The sequence below is a fragment of the Lissotriton helveticus genome, chromosome 9, assembly GCF_964261635.1.
Source record: "Lissotriton helveticus chromosome 9, aLisHel1.1, whole genome shotgun sequence".
Taxonomy (NCBI): domain Eukaryota; kingdom Metazoa; phylum Chordata; class Amphibia; order Caudata; family Salamandridae; genus Lissotriton; species Lissotriton helveticus.
In genome coordinates this window covers 806,511,385-806,527,853 of record NC_136070.1, presented here as the reverse complement: position 1 = coordinate 806,527,853, position 16,469 = coordinate 806,511,385, and the positions used below count along the sequence as shown (strand labels likewise).

At 44.8% G+C, this 16,469-nt stretch overlaps 1 protein-coding gene across 2 annotated transcripts in view; it reads right to left on the bottom strand.

Annotated features, from left to right (window-relative positions):
• The window catches only part of LOC144781885 (galectin-4-like), a 297,786-nt gene that overhangs the window by 87,635 nt on the left and 193,682 nt on the right, over positions 1–16,469 (bottom strand). For both annotated transcript variants that reach the window (XM_078660936.1, XM_078660937.1), the window contains exons 3-4: positions 3,918–4,113; positions 2,330–2,449 (exon numbers count right to left, since the gene is read on the bottom strand). In XM_078660936.1, coding sequence (XP_078517062.1) covers positions 2,330–2,449; positions 3,918–4,113 — 316 coding nt within the window. The remainder of the gene's footprint in view (positions 1–2,329; positions 2,450–3,917; positions 4,114–16,469) is intronic.

The window sequence follows — 16,469 nt, the reverse complement described above, 5'->3', positions numbered from 1 at the left end:
GGCATGGGTAGAGCACTTCTCAAAGATTTTTGAGAAAGGCCCAGTAAACGAGGGTAGGCTTGACTCCACAATTTCTGCTCCTCCAGTAAATCCCTACCCATTAAAAATTGAGATCACTATTAATGACGTTGTACAGGCATTAAAAGCCAGTAAAAATGGTAAGGCTCCTGGCCCCGACGGGGTCCCAATAGATCTATTTAAATCGAATATAGATCTCTGGGCTCCAATTCTGACGAGGGTACTTAAAGCAGCGTGTGAGGTGGGACTAATGGACTCATGGTCCAAATCTGTTACGGTCCCTATTTTTAAAAAGGGGGCGCGTCAGGAGGTTTCCTGCTATCGACCGATCTCATTGCTGGATTCCTTGGGCAAAGTGGTGGGCAGAATTATTTTAGAACGCCTCCAGGGATGGGCGGACGATGGCAGGATACTCTTGGATATTCAGTTCGGGTTCCGGGAGGGCCTAGGGACAGTTGAACAAGCCCTAAACCTTACATTGTTATTAGGGAAATACGTTTGTGCAAAGGCAGGCAGTATCTACATGGTATATGTAGACCTGTCAGCAGCCTTTGACTGCATTTGCCATAAAAAAAACTCTGGTCCGTGCTACTAGACATGGGGGTGGATGTACCTCTGGTAAACTTCCTCCGTGAATTATATTCCAATGCTTCAGCAAGGGTAAGGTTTGGGGTTAAGGGCAAACTATCTTCGTCATTTGGGGTCGAAAGAGGAGTCAGACAAGGCTGTGTCCTGGCTCCCTTCCTTTTTACGCTCTACACCAATGGTTTGGAGAGGGCTATGTTGAATGGGAGCTAGGACCTTCCGCAAGAGAAAAATCGTCTGATTCCTGCTCTACTCTACGCGGATGATGCCGTGATATTGGCCCGCACCCCCTTAGAGTTACAGAAGGCCCTAAACAGATATTCTGAATTTATGGGTAAGCTGAATTTACGAATTAATATTAAAAAAACCTTTGTCATGACAGCTGGTCCTGGGAAAAAAAGGACAAAGGATATATTCTTAAATCAGGAGAAACTAGCACCTACAGCACAATACCCATACCTGGGAATTATCATAGACCATAAACTTAACTGGAATGCAGCCATTGAGTCCAGAAAATTCCATCTCATGAGAACTACTAAGGCCCTTGTAAACTTCTAAAACAAAAACTGGGAAAGAGGCCACCAGAGGAGCTTTTAAAAATATAAAAAGCAAAATGCCAATCTGTAGCGTTATACGGGGCTGGAGTGTGGGGCTATGCAAATACAAATAATCTACAAGTGGCAGAAAATGTTTTTTGAGATTTCTTTTAATGTTACCTAAGAGTGCATCTACTTTCTCATGCCATATGGAACTGGGGATTCCCTACATCTCGGATCTAGCTAGAATACAACCCCTTCTTCTATGGCATCGCATATGGTCGTCAGATAAAAACATATTTACATAGCAAATTATTTTAGACTGTATGTGTTTAGACCTCTCATGCAAAATAGGTTGGTTATCATACATAAAATCCTTTTTAAACGACTTAGGATTAGTAAAACACTATATGGTTCCAACCTCTATTCGGTCATTGACTAGGAAGGCACTACAAGTGTTGTCCCTTACCCACCTTGAAGAACTACGGACTGCTAATGAAGCCTCTAAACCATCTGTCCAACACTGCATGTCCGTTCAAACGACTTTTAATATACAGCCATATTTAACTTATGATTTCACCTCCTTTGAGAGATTTCTTTTAATCAGGTTTAGATTAAATATGTTACACCTTTTGGTTGCATTTCCAACAAGAAATAACTGGGACACTGTTTTACCACGATGCCCGTGTGATGAGATCTCAATCCAGACAACCATCCATACTTTCTTTTTTTGCAAATACTACAGGGAGTATAGAAAGATTTGGCTAATCCCGCTATTAAAACTCATGGGCATCAGAAGATGCCGCCCGGCCTAGTTAGCCATACAATATCTGGATGAAGAGTGGACATCAAGGTACATTGTTAAGTTCTTGAAATGCATCTTTCGCCATCGATTGGAAATATAAAAATTATCTGATGATACAGTGAACTAAAAATTTTAAACATGCGTTTTAATAAGATGAATTGTCCACCTAGAAGCTTATGTGTAATGTAATATGATGTTTTTACTCAATACTTAATCTGTTTGTCTCTTTTATCAAACATGTCTTTTTATGAATTATTTTAGGAATCAGTTTCTTGTATTAATGTAGAATGTGAAATGTAACCTATTTTAGGAAAAATGCTTTTATGGTTTTTAACATGACAAAAACCGAATATAGAAATATATGATATGATAGTAGTATACTCACAGACGGGCCAGTAAAGTTGATGCAGTTCACAGTTACATCCCCAACAATGTCCAAGCTGTAGACAGTGTGCAGAGGAATGCGATGCTGGTACTCCAGGAAGTGCTGGCCATTGACAGACACCTAGTCAAAGAACAAAAAAGCTGCAGTTCCTTTTCACTTTCAAAATCAGTGATTATTCACATTTGAAAATAGCGGAAATTAGAAGTTATTTAAAAATACAGACTTAAAAATCCTGAAGGTTTTTTATAGCTGTGGCTTGAATTTGCACCCAAGATATTGTACTGAACCGTTTTACTTTTTAAATGTACGTCAACAATTGTAAAACCTGTGTTAATAAAATGTAATGTAAGGGTTAGAACGGTAGCAGGAGCATTTTTTCCTTCATTTGCAATAGATGGATGTAGTTTGCGCATTTGCAAGATTTTTAATGGGTTTAAACAATGCAATGCCTCTGATAAAGGAGTCATGATTGTTCGTAGATTTTGCAATGTTTTAATATTTCTATTTTTAAGACTGGTGTATATATTTATTTTATGGATTTGATGTTTATAGTTTTAGGATGTGGTTCAGCTGCCAGATCTGCTGCCTGCAGCTGGGGATCACTGTTCGAGTCTCGGTGGTGCCGTGCAACATCCTGTGATTCTATGCAAATCATGCAATCTCTCAGGGTGATAAATTGTTATATAAATATACTGCAAAAGTAAAAGGCAAAACTTTATGAAAATATAGTTCCAACAAATTGGATGTTAACAGTATTTCAGCGGTGGGAAACTGATAAGAGAAGCAGAGGAGGAACAAGTATTGGTAAATGCAGGAAAATCTGCTACAGCCAATGGAAATGGAGGAAAGGTAAGTGGCATGCACAGGAACCAATGAGAAGCCAGGAAAGAGAGGAAGCAGTATGAAAGTCCCTTTTAAGTATATATGAAAAACAATAGATTTCTTAAGCACAGCGCACGTGCTGTGCAGGCGAAACCGAAAAAGGGGTCACACCAATGAAGATTGAGCTCTGCTCTAGAAATGTCCAGTTTGAATGGGCACACGTAATACTTTTCTGTCTCAGTCAAAGAGGGTCCAGGGAATAAATGCACAGAGAGACTGATGCCCACTGAGCATCTTCTAGTGGGTGTCTCCAGACGGAAATCAGGGAACGGGCTGAACTCAGTTAGGAAACCTCTTAAACAATCAAAGTAATCTCACCGGTGACAGTACTACTGAATATCGATATGAAAAACATTGTGGCATACTAATATCGAGGGCAGAATACCATGCGACAAAATATCTAAAGGTAGGTGCAGATAGGACAATATATATTTACTATTACTCATTCCACATCAAAGTACCTTGTAGATATATGTATTGCATAGGTACATATATGTGGAGTTATGTATAGAATATCTAGACATACTTACCTATTGATACTTTATTTTAATATTCTGTCCTTGATATTCTGTCCCATCAATATTGTTGATTTGCTATTCATGGGGCATCCCCCTCCCCAGTGATAGGCCAAGTGCAGAGTGAGACCATACCTCTCCTTCAGAGAAAATGAAGGAATCTGTTATTAGAGAATACATGGGTGCAGTACCTGGAAGCAGTGGTTCTTGACATTAACAATGACCTCGAAATACATCCCTCTCTGGAATGGCATGTGCTGCTTCCTCTCCTCGGTGCCCCATGTATTGTGCTGCATTGTATTGCAAACCACAACCCCGCCTTCATCAAATCGTGGGTTGAAGTGGAATGCAATATCACCATTGCTGCATGCAAAGTTAATGGAAAATCTGTAATTAAAAACAATAAAGGTAACATAATTAATAGATAAAAAAAACACTTGAATTGAGTATCAGATTATCACCACAAGCATTGTGCTATATTGCTATGTTTTGTATAGTGATAGCCTTTGTTATCCAATTAAAAGTGTTGCTGAGTGCGAGGAAATCATTGTAGAGTTCGAAAACACGATCTTGTATCTATGGAGAAACCAATGCACTTCACTTACATTTGCTTCTATTCCTGCGCCCTTATATGTTCAGACTCTGAGGGCCTCATTTATGGGATTTTGGCGTAGGACAGCGCAGCAAGGCACCTTACTGCCCTGCCATATGCCAAAGGGAAAGTGCAGGCATGCACAGTATTTAAGCAATACAGTGCAATCCTGTCATTGGAGAGGAATGCCGTTTCCGCAGCCACAGCCCCAACGTTGGCACACTTGCACCATGGTGCAAGTGTGCCTCCATTGCATGCAGGAATATTTTCGTGCAGGAAGGGTCACCTTCCTGCACAAAAGCAATCCATAGAGGTGCTTTCCTCTTTTTATGTGTGCAGCAGAATGTGCAGCACATATGGAAAGAGGAAAAAACAAGGAGAAATAAACATATTTCTCCTTGTTACGCCTCACCTCCGGAGGCGTACGGATTTTGTGCGTTCACAGGTTTACATCACTTCGTAAATATGGGCCAGCGTCAAATTCCATGGATGTTTATTGGGAAAGCCCACCGCAATGCCCATGGAACGCCTCTTGGGTGCAGAGAAAAGCGACGCCGCGTTTTGCGCTGCGTCGCCTTACTCGTGATTTAATAGGCCACACAAAGCCATGCTGGGTGGGTCTACATGACTTCATAAATCGAAATGAGAGCCCTGGTCACACATGTGCCACATTACGTGGTGCAAATTGACACAGGGTTCTCATAAATAGGCCTCCGAGTTCCAACTGAAGGCGGTTAATTCATCTTGCTTCCAGCTTCAAGGGGCGTAACACAGGCCCACGCATCCCCCGCAGTGCGGGGGGGCCCTCAAGCTCAAGGGGGCCCCCTCAGCACTGCACTTCAGCATGAGAGCTCCTAATAGAGTCCGGAGGGGGGCCCTTCACGTACCTGGCAGGGGGGCCCCCTCAATTATCGTTACGCCACTGCCCTTGCCCCGCTCTTTCCAGTCACCACCCTCCTTCTCTGCCTCACTGAGGGTACGATTATCCTCAACAGCACTCATGAACCCGGAAATAATCATCAATGCAGTAAAAGGAACACCGACGCCCCTCCACTCACTACTCTTTCTCCCGTGATTGTTGGGCTAAACTCTACCCCAGTGAATTTCAGTTTAAAAAACCCTGAGGAAATTTATCACACTTCTTTCTCTATCCTTATATTATTTTTCTTTCCTTCTACATTTTCAGTCCCTGGTTCAGTTTCTTTGATAAACAGAGGGTGATATGTGCTTTATGAGTATTATTTATAATATGCTGGATACCGAATATAAACGTTTGTACTATTTCTATTTTCGATTCATTCTATCGCCTTACATAATAACTGTAGAAACTTTGGGCGTTTATATCGACAATACGTATTGCCAACATTGAGATACTACAGTGCACATGTTTTTATACTATCTGATGTACTGCTTATCGATTGAGTAAAAAAATGTAGTAAAAAATAACAGCCAGGTTTTGAAAGAAATTGACCACATGGTAAACAGGCAGTTTTGAAGGGTAATATATTAAATGTTCAGATACCTCATGGTTTGCCAAGCATGCCACATGAGTGTTGATCCCTCCATCCAAGAAGGTACTATATATTTTATTTCAACATTGAGCAAGTCAATCTGATAAAAGACATACAGGCACATGCATCAAAGCTTTTTGCGATCGCAAACGGTGCGAAACGCAAAAATCGGCCGTTTGCGATTGCAAAATCAGCTTTTGGGATGCATCAAGGGTGAAGGCCTTTGCAATTTGAGAATTCGCAAATATTTGCGAGTTCTCAAATTGCGATTGCATTTAAGGAATCGCATTTTGCGATTCCTTAAATTCAATGCATGAAAGCTTTCAAAATTGCGATTTCGCAATAAGGGGGAGCAAATTACCATGAGGTTGAACCTCATGGTAATTTGCGAAAACTTTGAAAAATGCACTTTTGTGCATTTTTCAAAGTTTCATGTTGTGCACACAAATTGCCCTTAGGGCATGTGTGTGCATAACATATGTGCACAGATTAATTTCAGGGGTGCAACAGGGTGTCCTTTGGACACCCCTGCACCCTTGTAATCGCATTCTCAATTTGCGATTCGCTAATTGCGAATCGCAAATTGAGAATGTCTTCCCATTCATGCCTATAGGCCTCTAGGCCCATAGGAAAGAATGGGGAGGTATTCCTTAATTTCGACTCACAATCAGCGATTTCTTCATGCATAGGCTTTTGCGATTTCTTAATTGCGATTCCTTAAAAATCGCAATTAAGAAATCGCAAAAGCCAACAATGATGCATGTGCCTGATAAGTTTTAAAGCATTTAAAGTACGTGTATGCAGTTTTACATGGTTTCATGTACTTTTAAATGTAAAAAGCATCTCCCGTCACGTCTGCCGTTACTTCTTTTAAATTAACCACCCTGCTCCTTTCCTGTTAATTATCAGAAATGTATACATGAATGAAAGCGTACTTGTAAGAAGCTGGATGGAAAAAAGGGAAGACACAGATTTCACTGTTAGGCCGTAGACAGCAGGTTGCGATAGCCGACATATCCCTTAACTTTCACTGATCCTACAGGCTGAGATAGTGACTGTTTAAATTACAAAAGTGTTACAAGTTCAGAAAGTAGACATGTATGTTTGACCGCCCTACTTTTAAAGTTCAGGCCTCAAACAGCACTTATATATAGCTATAACCAGGCACGGCCAGTACAGGTAAGAGCGGTGGGGGCAGGGGGAGTCGACATACGATGGGATAGGGAAAATTAACTAAATAAAACTACTTACCTTGCGCTTGTCGCATCTGCGACTCTGTGCCCTATCCCACCACATCGACTCCCGCCCCGCATTGCCCCACTGCTGTTACCTGTACTGGCTGCGCCTGGCAATAACAATGCTACAAAAATCTATCACCATAGATCCAAAATGCTTCCAATCAAGTAATGGAATAACTACCACAGCATCCAAAAGGTGCTCTCTGGAAAGATGGAACTGATGCCATAAAGTAAGGACTTTTCCGATGGCAGTCAGTGGTTACTGACTAGATTACTGTTGCACTCCAGCCGGATGACAAATCGCCTCCCTTTGGTTACTACACTCCTCAGAGGTAACTTTAGTTGGGAAGGGCCAGTGTTGGAGCAAGGGTCCATAAGGCTGCAGTGCAAGCAATGGAAAAGTCCTACCACTGCAGTATGGGTGGTAAAATACAGCCCTAATTAATGTTTAGTGAGACTCTACAGCCTCTGTCTGGGCCCTGGTGCCACTGCATCTTCTGCACCATTAATAGATATGCTCATGAAAGGGTTATGACGACTCAAATCCAGCATGCCATAGGAAATACAACTAATCTTCGATGTAAAGCTACTCCAATAGCCTCAAAAAGAGTGTGGCATTAATATTCCAATGCCGCCGATAGACATACCCTTATCCGTTACCATGGGGTGGGAGGGACACACCAGTTCTTCCTAAGGGCAGTGGCAGCAGCAACAGGGGTTCATGGCTAAACGGCAGCATAATCAAACGTCAACCTTCAGAGCTGAACAGGGCACACAAGGACCTGGGGTAAGGGCTCCCACCCCAATTATTCTATAGCAACTTGTATTCTAGCTATCACATTACGATCAGAAGGAGGATGCCAGGCTGCTGTGGCAGGGGTTTGGAAGGGGGTTTAGATTGGGGTATGAAGGGCGAAGATGTGCAGGTGGGCAAACAATCTCAAATCTGTCAGAGCATTCAAGCAGGTGGTGAAGGATAAATTGCGGAAAGAAATACAGGGGGCAGGATGGCCGGCCCATCCAATGATTGGCCTATGGTGAACTTGACTGTGTCCCCTATCGGAGTGTTTCTGAAAAAAGAAAAAGGGCAATTCAGGTTGAAACAACAACTCTCATGGCCAGAAGGTAACTCTGTTAACAATTTCATCCCAGATGACCAGGTGTCGGTGAAATACTCCTCAGTGGGCATGGCTACATCATTAGTGGAGAGAGTAGGACCAGGGGAGCAAATGGCTAAGAGCAACATCAAGTCGGTTTTCTGCTTGATGCCATACGCCCAGAAGACGTTCAGCTGTTGGGCATTCAGTTTGAAGGGCAGTGGTATGTTGACAAGGTGCTCCCGTATGGGGCGTTCAATCTCCTGTGCTCTGTTTGAACGGTTTAGTACCTTCCTGCAATGGCTGTTTTCATGGTGCACGGTCAAGAACACATCACACACTAACTCAATTACTTCTTTTTTGTGGGTAAAGCCAGTTCCACAGACTGCCAGCTGCTGCCGGTAATTTTTCAGGAGCTCATGGGGGATCTGTGGGGGCCATTAGCACTGAAGAAGACAGTGGGATCCAGTACAGTGCTGTCCGTCTTGGGAATTGAAATTGAGTCAGAAGCCCGACTGTCTGAGGATAAAAAACTGACAAAGCAATTGCTTCTGGATGCCATGTTGGCAAAAGCAAGGTCACAGTTAAGGAAGTGCAGGTGCTTCTGAGGCATCTGAATTTTGCCTGTAGGGTAGTGAGAGCAGGGAGGATATTATGTAGGTGGTTGGGGATGTCCGTGTTTGGTTTGCCGTTGCCACATCAGCACATGATTAGAGCGGACTTAAGAATGTGGTACCTTTTCTTGGAATCTTTCAATGGAGTGCCACTTGTGGCACTGAAAGAGGTGGATCGGGACTCTCAGATTGACTCAGATGCTGGGTGAGGGATTGGCTTCGGTCTATATTGGCAAGGCAAATGGCGCGGATAGGAATGGCCACCTGAATGGAAACACGGGGGTGGAATATTGCTTTTATGGAATTTTCCCCCCTAATGGTGTCAGTGACATTATGTGGGGAGCAGTTGGCACACAACAAGGTCATGTTTCAGAATGACAATGTGGCAATGGTATAAGGGGTAAACTAGCAGTCAGCCAGAGATGTTCAGGTGTTGAAACTGCTGCAGGTTTTTGTGTTTAGGTGTCTGAAGTATGATGTTTTGTTTAGGGCACAACATGTTCCTGGAGTGGATAATGACATTGCAGATGCTTTATATCATTCAATCAATCATATCATTTGTAAAGCGCACTACGCATCCCTGAGGGTCTCAAGGCGCTGGGGTGGGGAATGCTGCTACTGCTCGAAAAGCCAGGTCTTGAGGAGTTTTTTGAAGGTCAGCAGGTCTTTGGTCTGCCGTAGGTGGATGGGGAGGGTGTTCCAGGTCTTGGCGGCGAAGTGGGAGCATGATCTGCCGCCTGAGGTTGCTCTTCGGAAGCGGGGGACTGTTGCGAGGGCGAGGTCGGGGGAGCGGAGCTGGCGGGTGGGGGTGTAGAAGCTAAGTCGTCTGTTGAGGTACGTTGGTCCGGTGTTGTGGAGTGCCTTGTGTGCGTGGGTGAGGAGCTTGAAGGTTATCCTCTTGTTGACCGGGAGCCAGTGCAGGTCTCTCAGGTGGGATGTGATGTGGCTGCGGCGAGGGATGTCGAGGATCAGGCGTGCAGAGGCGTTCTGGATGTGTTGGAGCCATCTCAGGAGTTTGGCTGAGGCTCCTGCGTAGAGGGTGTTTCCATAGTCCAACCTGCTGCTGACAAGGGCCTGGGTGACTGTTCTTCTTGTTTCAGTGGGGATCCACTTGTAGATCCTACGGAGCATGCGGAGGGTGTTGAAACAGGAGGAGGAGACGGTGTTGACCTGTTTAGTCATGGGGAGGGTGGAGTCGAGGATGACCCCTAGGTTGCGTGCGTGGTCGGTGGGTGTTGTAGCGGTTCCCAGTGCGGTCGGCCACCAGGAGCCGTCCCAGGCCGAAGGGTTGGATCCGAGGATGAGGACCTCCGTCTTCTCCGAGTTCAGCTTCAGTCGGCTGTTCCTCATCCATTCAGCAACGGCCTTCATTCCTTCGTGAAGGTTGGTTTTGGCGGTGTGGGGGTCCTTGGTGAGGGAGAGTATCAGCTGGGTATCACCGGCATAGGAGAGGATGTTGAGGTCGTGCCGACGGGCGACGTGGACGAGCGGTGCCATGTAGATGTTAAACAGGGTTGGGCTGAGGGATGAGCCCTTGGGGTTTGCCGCAGATGATTTCGGTGGCTTCGGAGCGGAAGGGGGAAGGCGGACGCTCTGTGTTCTGCCGGAGAGGAAGGAGGTGGTCCAGTCCAGGGCCTTCTCTTGGATCCCAGTGTTGTGGAGACGTGTTCGTAGTATGTGGTGACAGACCGTGTCGAAGGCGGCTGACAGGTCCAGGAGGATGAGGGCCGCTGTTTCTCCGTTGTCCAGCAGGGACTTGATGTCATCGGTGGCAGCGATGAGGGCAGTCTCGGTGCTGTGGTTGGTGCGGAACCCGGACTGGGAAGGGTCCAGGATGTTGTTCTCCTCGAGGTAGCGGGTCAGTTGTTCGTTGACGGTCTTCTCTATGACTTTGCTGGGAACAGGAGCACGGAGATGGGCCTGAAATTCTTGAGGTCCTTGGGGTCCGCCTTGGGTTTCTTGAGTAAGGCGTTGATCTCGGCGTGCTTCCAGCTCTCCGGGAACGTTGCTGTCTCGAAGGAGGTGTTGATGACTTTCCAGAGATGGGGTGCGATGGATGTGCTGGCTTTGTTGAAGATGTGGGTTGGGCGTGGATCAGACGGAGATCCAGAGTGGATGGTGTTCATGATCTTGATGGTGTCATCGTCGTTGATGTTGGTCCAGAAGACCAGGCGGTTGGTTCGGATTGTGGTCGTGGGGGCGGAGGTCTCAGTGGTTGTCGGGTGGTCGTGGCGTTGAAACTGTCGTGGATGTCTGTGATCTTGCGATGGAAGAAGGTGGCCAGCGAGTCGCACAGGTCTTGTGAGGGTGGGACGTCGTTGGTGTTGGAGCTGGGGTTGGAGACTTCCTTCACGATGTTGAAGAGCGCTTTGCTGTTGTGCGCGTTATCATTCACAATGGAAGAGAATTCATGGGCTGGCCTGGAGGCGAATAGAGTCAAAACTAGGATGCCATTGGAGCTTTGGTCAATAGGCGACAGAGGATGCCCCAGTTGGTGGTAGAGTCACTGGCTTTGTCTACGAGAAGGGCATATAGTCAAGCCTGGGTGGGATTCTGGATAGGGGGCACTGAGGAGGCGGGATAGTTGGGCTCGGACAGAAGATGTAATGCAATTCATGTTGATAGAGAAATGGCAGTCGAGAGTTACATTCTCAGGTAGGGTGGCAAGCATAGCCTTCATGGGAAAATTGCTTTGGTGTACGCCCCATCGACCTGGGAACTGTGGAGGCTGATGCTGGAAAGTTGGGCCAGGGAGTCTGGTCTTGAAGGCACAAAGAGGATGCCTCTGACTTCGGGTGTGTTTTGTGAGGTGAACAGGAGTTTGCCCTGGATCTGAGAGGAGATGAAGAATCGTTCTTGTTCACAGCCTTGATGACATGGATGTTCTTTGGTGCATTTCAGGTGTCGGAGCTTTTAGGTGATGGGGCAGGAGGTAGTATGGGAAGAGGTACGCCGATGCGAGGTGGGTCTCCAAGTTTGATCATACAGGGGTCAGGGTAAGACAGTCTTGCTCTGGGACTCCCTGGTAAACAGGTTTTGGCCGATAAAATAGGGGACATCTCTACGGGCTCGGACTCGCGGTAGCAGGGACAGTTTCCCAGCATTTAGACGGCAGGCCAGTGATGGCATTTCAGCTGTTGGCTGTATTGCACAAGGCATTGGCATGCATAGGAGTGGATGCAAGAGGCTATGAAACACACTCATTCTGCAAAGGGATGGCAACTGAGGCAGATAGGAGAGGCAGGAGTAGGGAGAACATCATGGGTTTAGGTAGATGGTCTTCTGAATGTTTCCAGCGTTATGTTGGGGGCGAGGGGGTTTGTTGAGCCTTTGCCAGTTTTTAGTTGTTGTTGTTTTTGAGGTTCGGTACAGGTACGGAGGCTGCAGGATATTCTTATGGATCGTGGGTCATTTGTTTGTTAGGTGGGCGGAAAGGCAGACGAGCAGCCATGGCAAAAATCTGGGTCTCGACCCCAACATGCTCCACGTGCACAGGCATGAAAAGGAGGGCATGCACTGTAGAGAGCTGGCTTGTTTGAGCAAGTTGTTGGTAGGAGGGAAGTGCCCAGATGTGTTGATTTTACATTTAGGTAAAAACGACTTGTAGTAAAGAAACGGTTGGCATTATTGAGACCATTAAAGAGGATTTAAAACAGTGTGCAGAGTCAGTGAGCAGGGTGCCACAATATGTGGGCAGAGTTCATTATATTATCTCTAGGTGACGCGGTGATCACCATTAAAGTGCCATGGTGAGTGTAGTTAGGCAGTGTGTTACAGGAGGCCAAGGAGGGGAATTCCTCCTTTCGGAACTAGGGCTCTCACACACCCAGCAAGCTAGGTGTCATGCTTCATCATTTGAGCCTGCTCCTCGTCGGGCCGGCGCTGCAATGCTCGACGGGCACTCTTAAAGGGGCTCTTTATCGGAGATCTTTAGTTCCTTGCCGTAAGGGTGCAGTGGGTGTAAGAGGCCTAGTTACATGTAGATGTGTGTAGTGATTTAAAAACAGGTAAGGGAATCTTCTTCAAGACTTTATTCTGTGAGGGACCCTGCCTGGTTAAAATAATGAGGGAGGGGTAGCCTATTGGTTCTTAATGAGACAAATTGCATACTCTACTCCCAGATGGTCGACATGTTTCTCGCCCTAGAAATGTCATGCAATGATCAATGGCAGTTCTTCAGGACCGTGAACATTTTTTACAATTAAATATGGGAAAAGATCTACATGTGAGTGGAAAGGTGCACTGCTACCTACCACTGTTTTTCACTAGTAACGTATCTACTGGCGTAGTGAGGCAACCTCTAAAAATATAAGATATGACCTCATCAGGTGCAGCGGAGAAAAAGTACACCCAAAGAGTGGTGTCTCTGTTCCTCGTTAGGAACCCGGCATTAGACCTACCCTCGTTCCCCTGCCTCCAGGAAGGCAGAGTTCATTCCCAGGAGAGTATTGCATGGGGCTGTTAAGCCGGCTTCAACAGATAAGGCTAGAAGGAAGACAAACAAGGGAATGCAGGCTTCTTGAAGGGACTTTGGAATAAGCAGAATTGAACGTACAGATTTATGGAATGCTATTGTTGAGCTTTTCCACAGGGACAGGGTCCACTTGTCGAACTATGGCATGGCGTTGTGTTTATTGCAATTGAGAGAAGCATTGGATAAAGTGCTGAACATTCGTAGTTGAGCGGCGGGGGAGGGGTGGCAAAAAAAGTCGAGCTTGGGCCTTTTTTCTGGTGGTTGTTGGCTGAGAAATTGGAAAGGGTTTGCAAATGTTATTGTTGATGACAGCGGCAATCCAGGCTGAAATGGAACAGGTAGACAAGCTCAGGCCAAAACGAGGTAGGCAGGTTAAGGTTGATTAGGTAGTTAAGTTAGTTAGAGGTTAACAGTTGCAGTAAAACCTTATGGAAGCTTAAAGGTCTCAATTGTTGAGGACACTTCAGGAAGAGATAGAGACTCCCAGGTTTAAGTTTTGTGAGGGTGTGGTACATTTAGGGGTGGGAGGTAGTTTAACATAGGAGAACATATTTGTATAGTGAGGTTTTAGTTTTGTATGGTGAAAGGCATAGGGATTATATGTGATTTAATCCTGTTTCAATAAAAGCGGCCTTTTTCACACAAATTCAGTGTCAGTAGTCTGTGCTGCTCCCCCTCTTCCACAAATATGGGACATTTGTGGGATTGATGTACAGTTGACCACAAGGAATGTGGAGGAGTTATAGACTTTCAGCAGGGAAAAACAACAGTTGTTGCTGGGACCGTTGTTGCTGGGACTCTGAGTAAAGATCTTTTTTCTTTTCCTGGGTTAACCTCCTGTGGTATTACTACGAAAGTACTGCAGGAAGTAATTTTCTTGGATTGTGTATAAAAATGTCTCTTACCAGAATTCTAGGATATTTAATCTTTTATTATTTTAGTATGCTGTGTGTTCTTGATATTTTCGCAAGGTAAGTTACTATATTTTGTTTCTGTGTTATGTTGATACTGCTCTTGGAATTTATTTTGACAGAACAGTCCCATGTCCCGACCTCTTGCGTTTTACCAGCATACAGGGAACCCTTAATAATATGGAAGGAATGGGGAAAAAACTGTTTGATTCATATCTTCTTGCCACATGGGGTTTATGAGTTTTAAGAAAGCAAGCATTATCTCTCCTTAGTGAGTGAGTAGAGGATGGGAATTATATTAATGATTTTCTTTTGTAGTGATTGTTAATGGTTAAGAAGGGGAGGCCTGTGGGATGTTTCAAGCCTTCACAAAAAACTGAAGATGAATCTTGGTGAAAAGGTGACTTTGGTTTTATAGGTATATTGTTCTCAGTACAAGGAGAGGATAAAAAGGTGCTCTATGTGGCTTTCGCTGAGATGAATATTTATGACATGCACTTGATATACCTGCTTGTGTGTTGCAAAAACGATCCTAGAATCCAGGGAAAGGTAGTGACTAGAAATCACAGTATAGAAGGAGATATAGCATTACTGTAGGCATGAAGAAAACTGATGAGTATGTAATCGAAATAAAGGATTAAGGGGTAATTTTAGGATATTGTGGGGGGGGGGGATCTTGTCAATAATAGGCGGACTCCCTCCCTTCTAAATCTAAAATTCCCTAACCTCTTTTAGAGATGCAGGGGCATATTACCAACAACTAGTGATATTTATCGCTAAATGGGCTTAGCGAGTATTTTTTTATCGCCAAGCATTGCCGGATATTATCGCTGAGATAACGTGCTATTAGGAACGTTTATCTCTAAAGTGATAAAATATGCGGCGACAGCGGCGAAATGCGTGAATATCGCTGTGAATACAGCGATATTAACGCCAACAGGGTCTTAGCCATAACATCCACCTCCCATTGGTTATAATGGCTAAGAACTGGTCTGAGCAGGCGTTAGCTTTTGGAGATATTCGCGCTTAGCGTGAATATTTCCATTGCAACGCCTACGTTGATAATAGGTGAGAGCGATGTTTTTTAGTCGCTAACAAGTTGGGTACGCCCACTTTGCATGTCATTAGCGATAAATATTGCTGACATGCAAAGTGGGCCCCAAACCGCTTACTGTCGCCTATAAGCTGTCGCTAACTGCTGTTAGCGACAGCTTGCTAATAGGGCGATAGAATTATCGCCACTTAGCGGCCGAAAACGGCCGCTAAAGCGGCGATAATCTCTTATCGCCCTCTTTGATAATATGCCCCATGGTCCCCACTAGGTTGTTGTGTTTCTATCTAGGACCCTAATTCGATATTCCCGATTTATGCCCTTATGTGGTTATAATAAATAATATCCTTATAACGGCATAAGAATCATATCCATATTTAGTAATAGCACATGCAGTCCAAATACGGCAAGGCTACTCCCATAGACTCCTAGAAAGCACAACGTGTTCTTTAAACAAACCAAGCCTCCAGCAGCCCGGGAATTCCCCCTGCTTTTGTTTTGATTTGCACAAGAACACCTGGAGTCCTGAAAGAACTGTTAGTTCTTAGTGACGTCTTATGTCCAACCCTACGTCAAACCCGACACCTTTCAGGTATAATTATACCAACGTTGCCGTAAGCAAACACACGGTGGTTTGGAGCAGAGTGGCTATCTATTTGCCCGACGCCCAGCTGATGCGAGAGCCGAAGGAAGCCGTCCCTCCCATTTGACGCACTGAGGGAGACGCTGTCTTTTTCTCAAGCCGAGAAAATCCAGCTCCGGTGTTTCCAGTCACCCTTGCGGGTTGCTGGGAGATTGAGTCCTGAGAGAGAGATACAAGACCTCCTACATTCTAGAACCAAGGTACGGAGCTGACTAAACCCTTAAGAGAATTCTTGATTCAGATTCTTGGCAAAAACCAACTTAACTTAAACTGCAACTTACTTACTCCTTCCCACAAATTAGGCTTAGGTCAGGTACACCGGGGTAGGCGTATCTTAGAAGCACCAGTTGAGTACGTTAGTCAATGTTTTTATATATGTATATATTTTATCCATTTTAAAGTATCATATGGCTAAGAAACCATATCAATGCTTTTACAGTATTATTTCATAATACTCCTTTTACTGTACACACTTTACTTCATGATAAGTATTGCAATTGTGGCAATTCATTTCTCTTGCATGAGAAAGAAGACTGCTCAATAAATAACACCTTTTATTGAAAACGCCCGTCTCTCTATTTCTCTGCACTCTGGTGAAACTAAGTATGCACG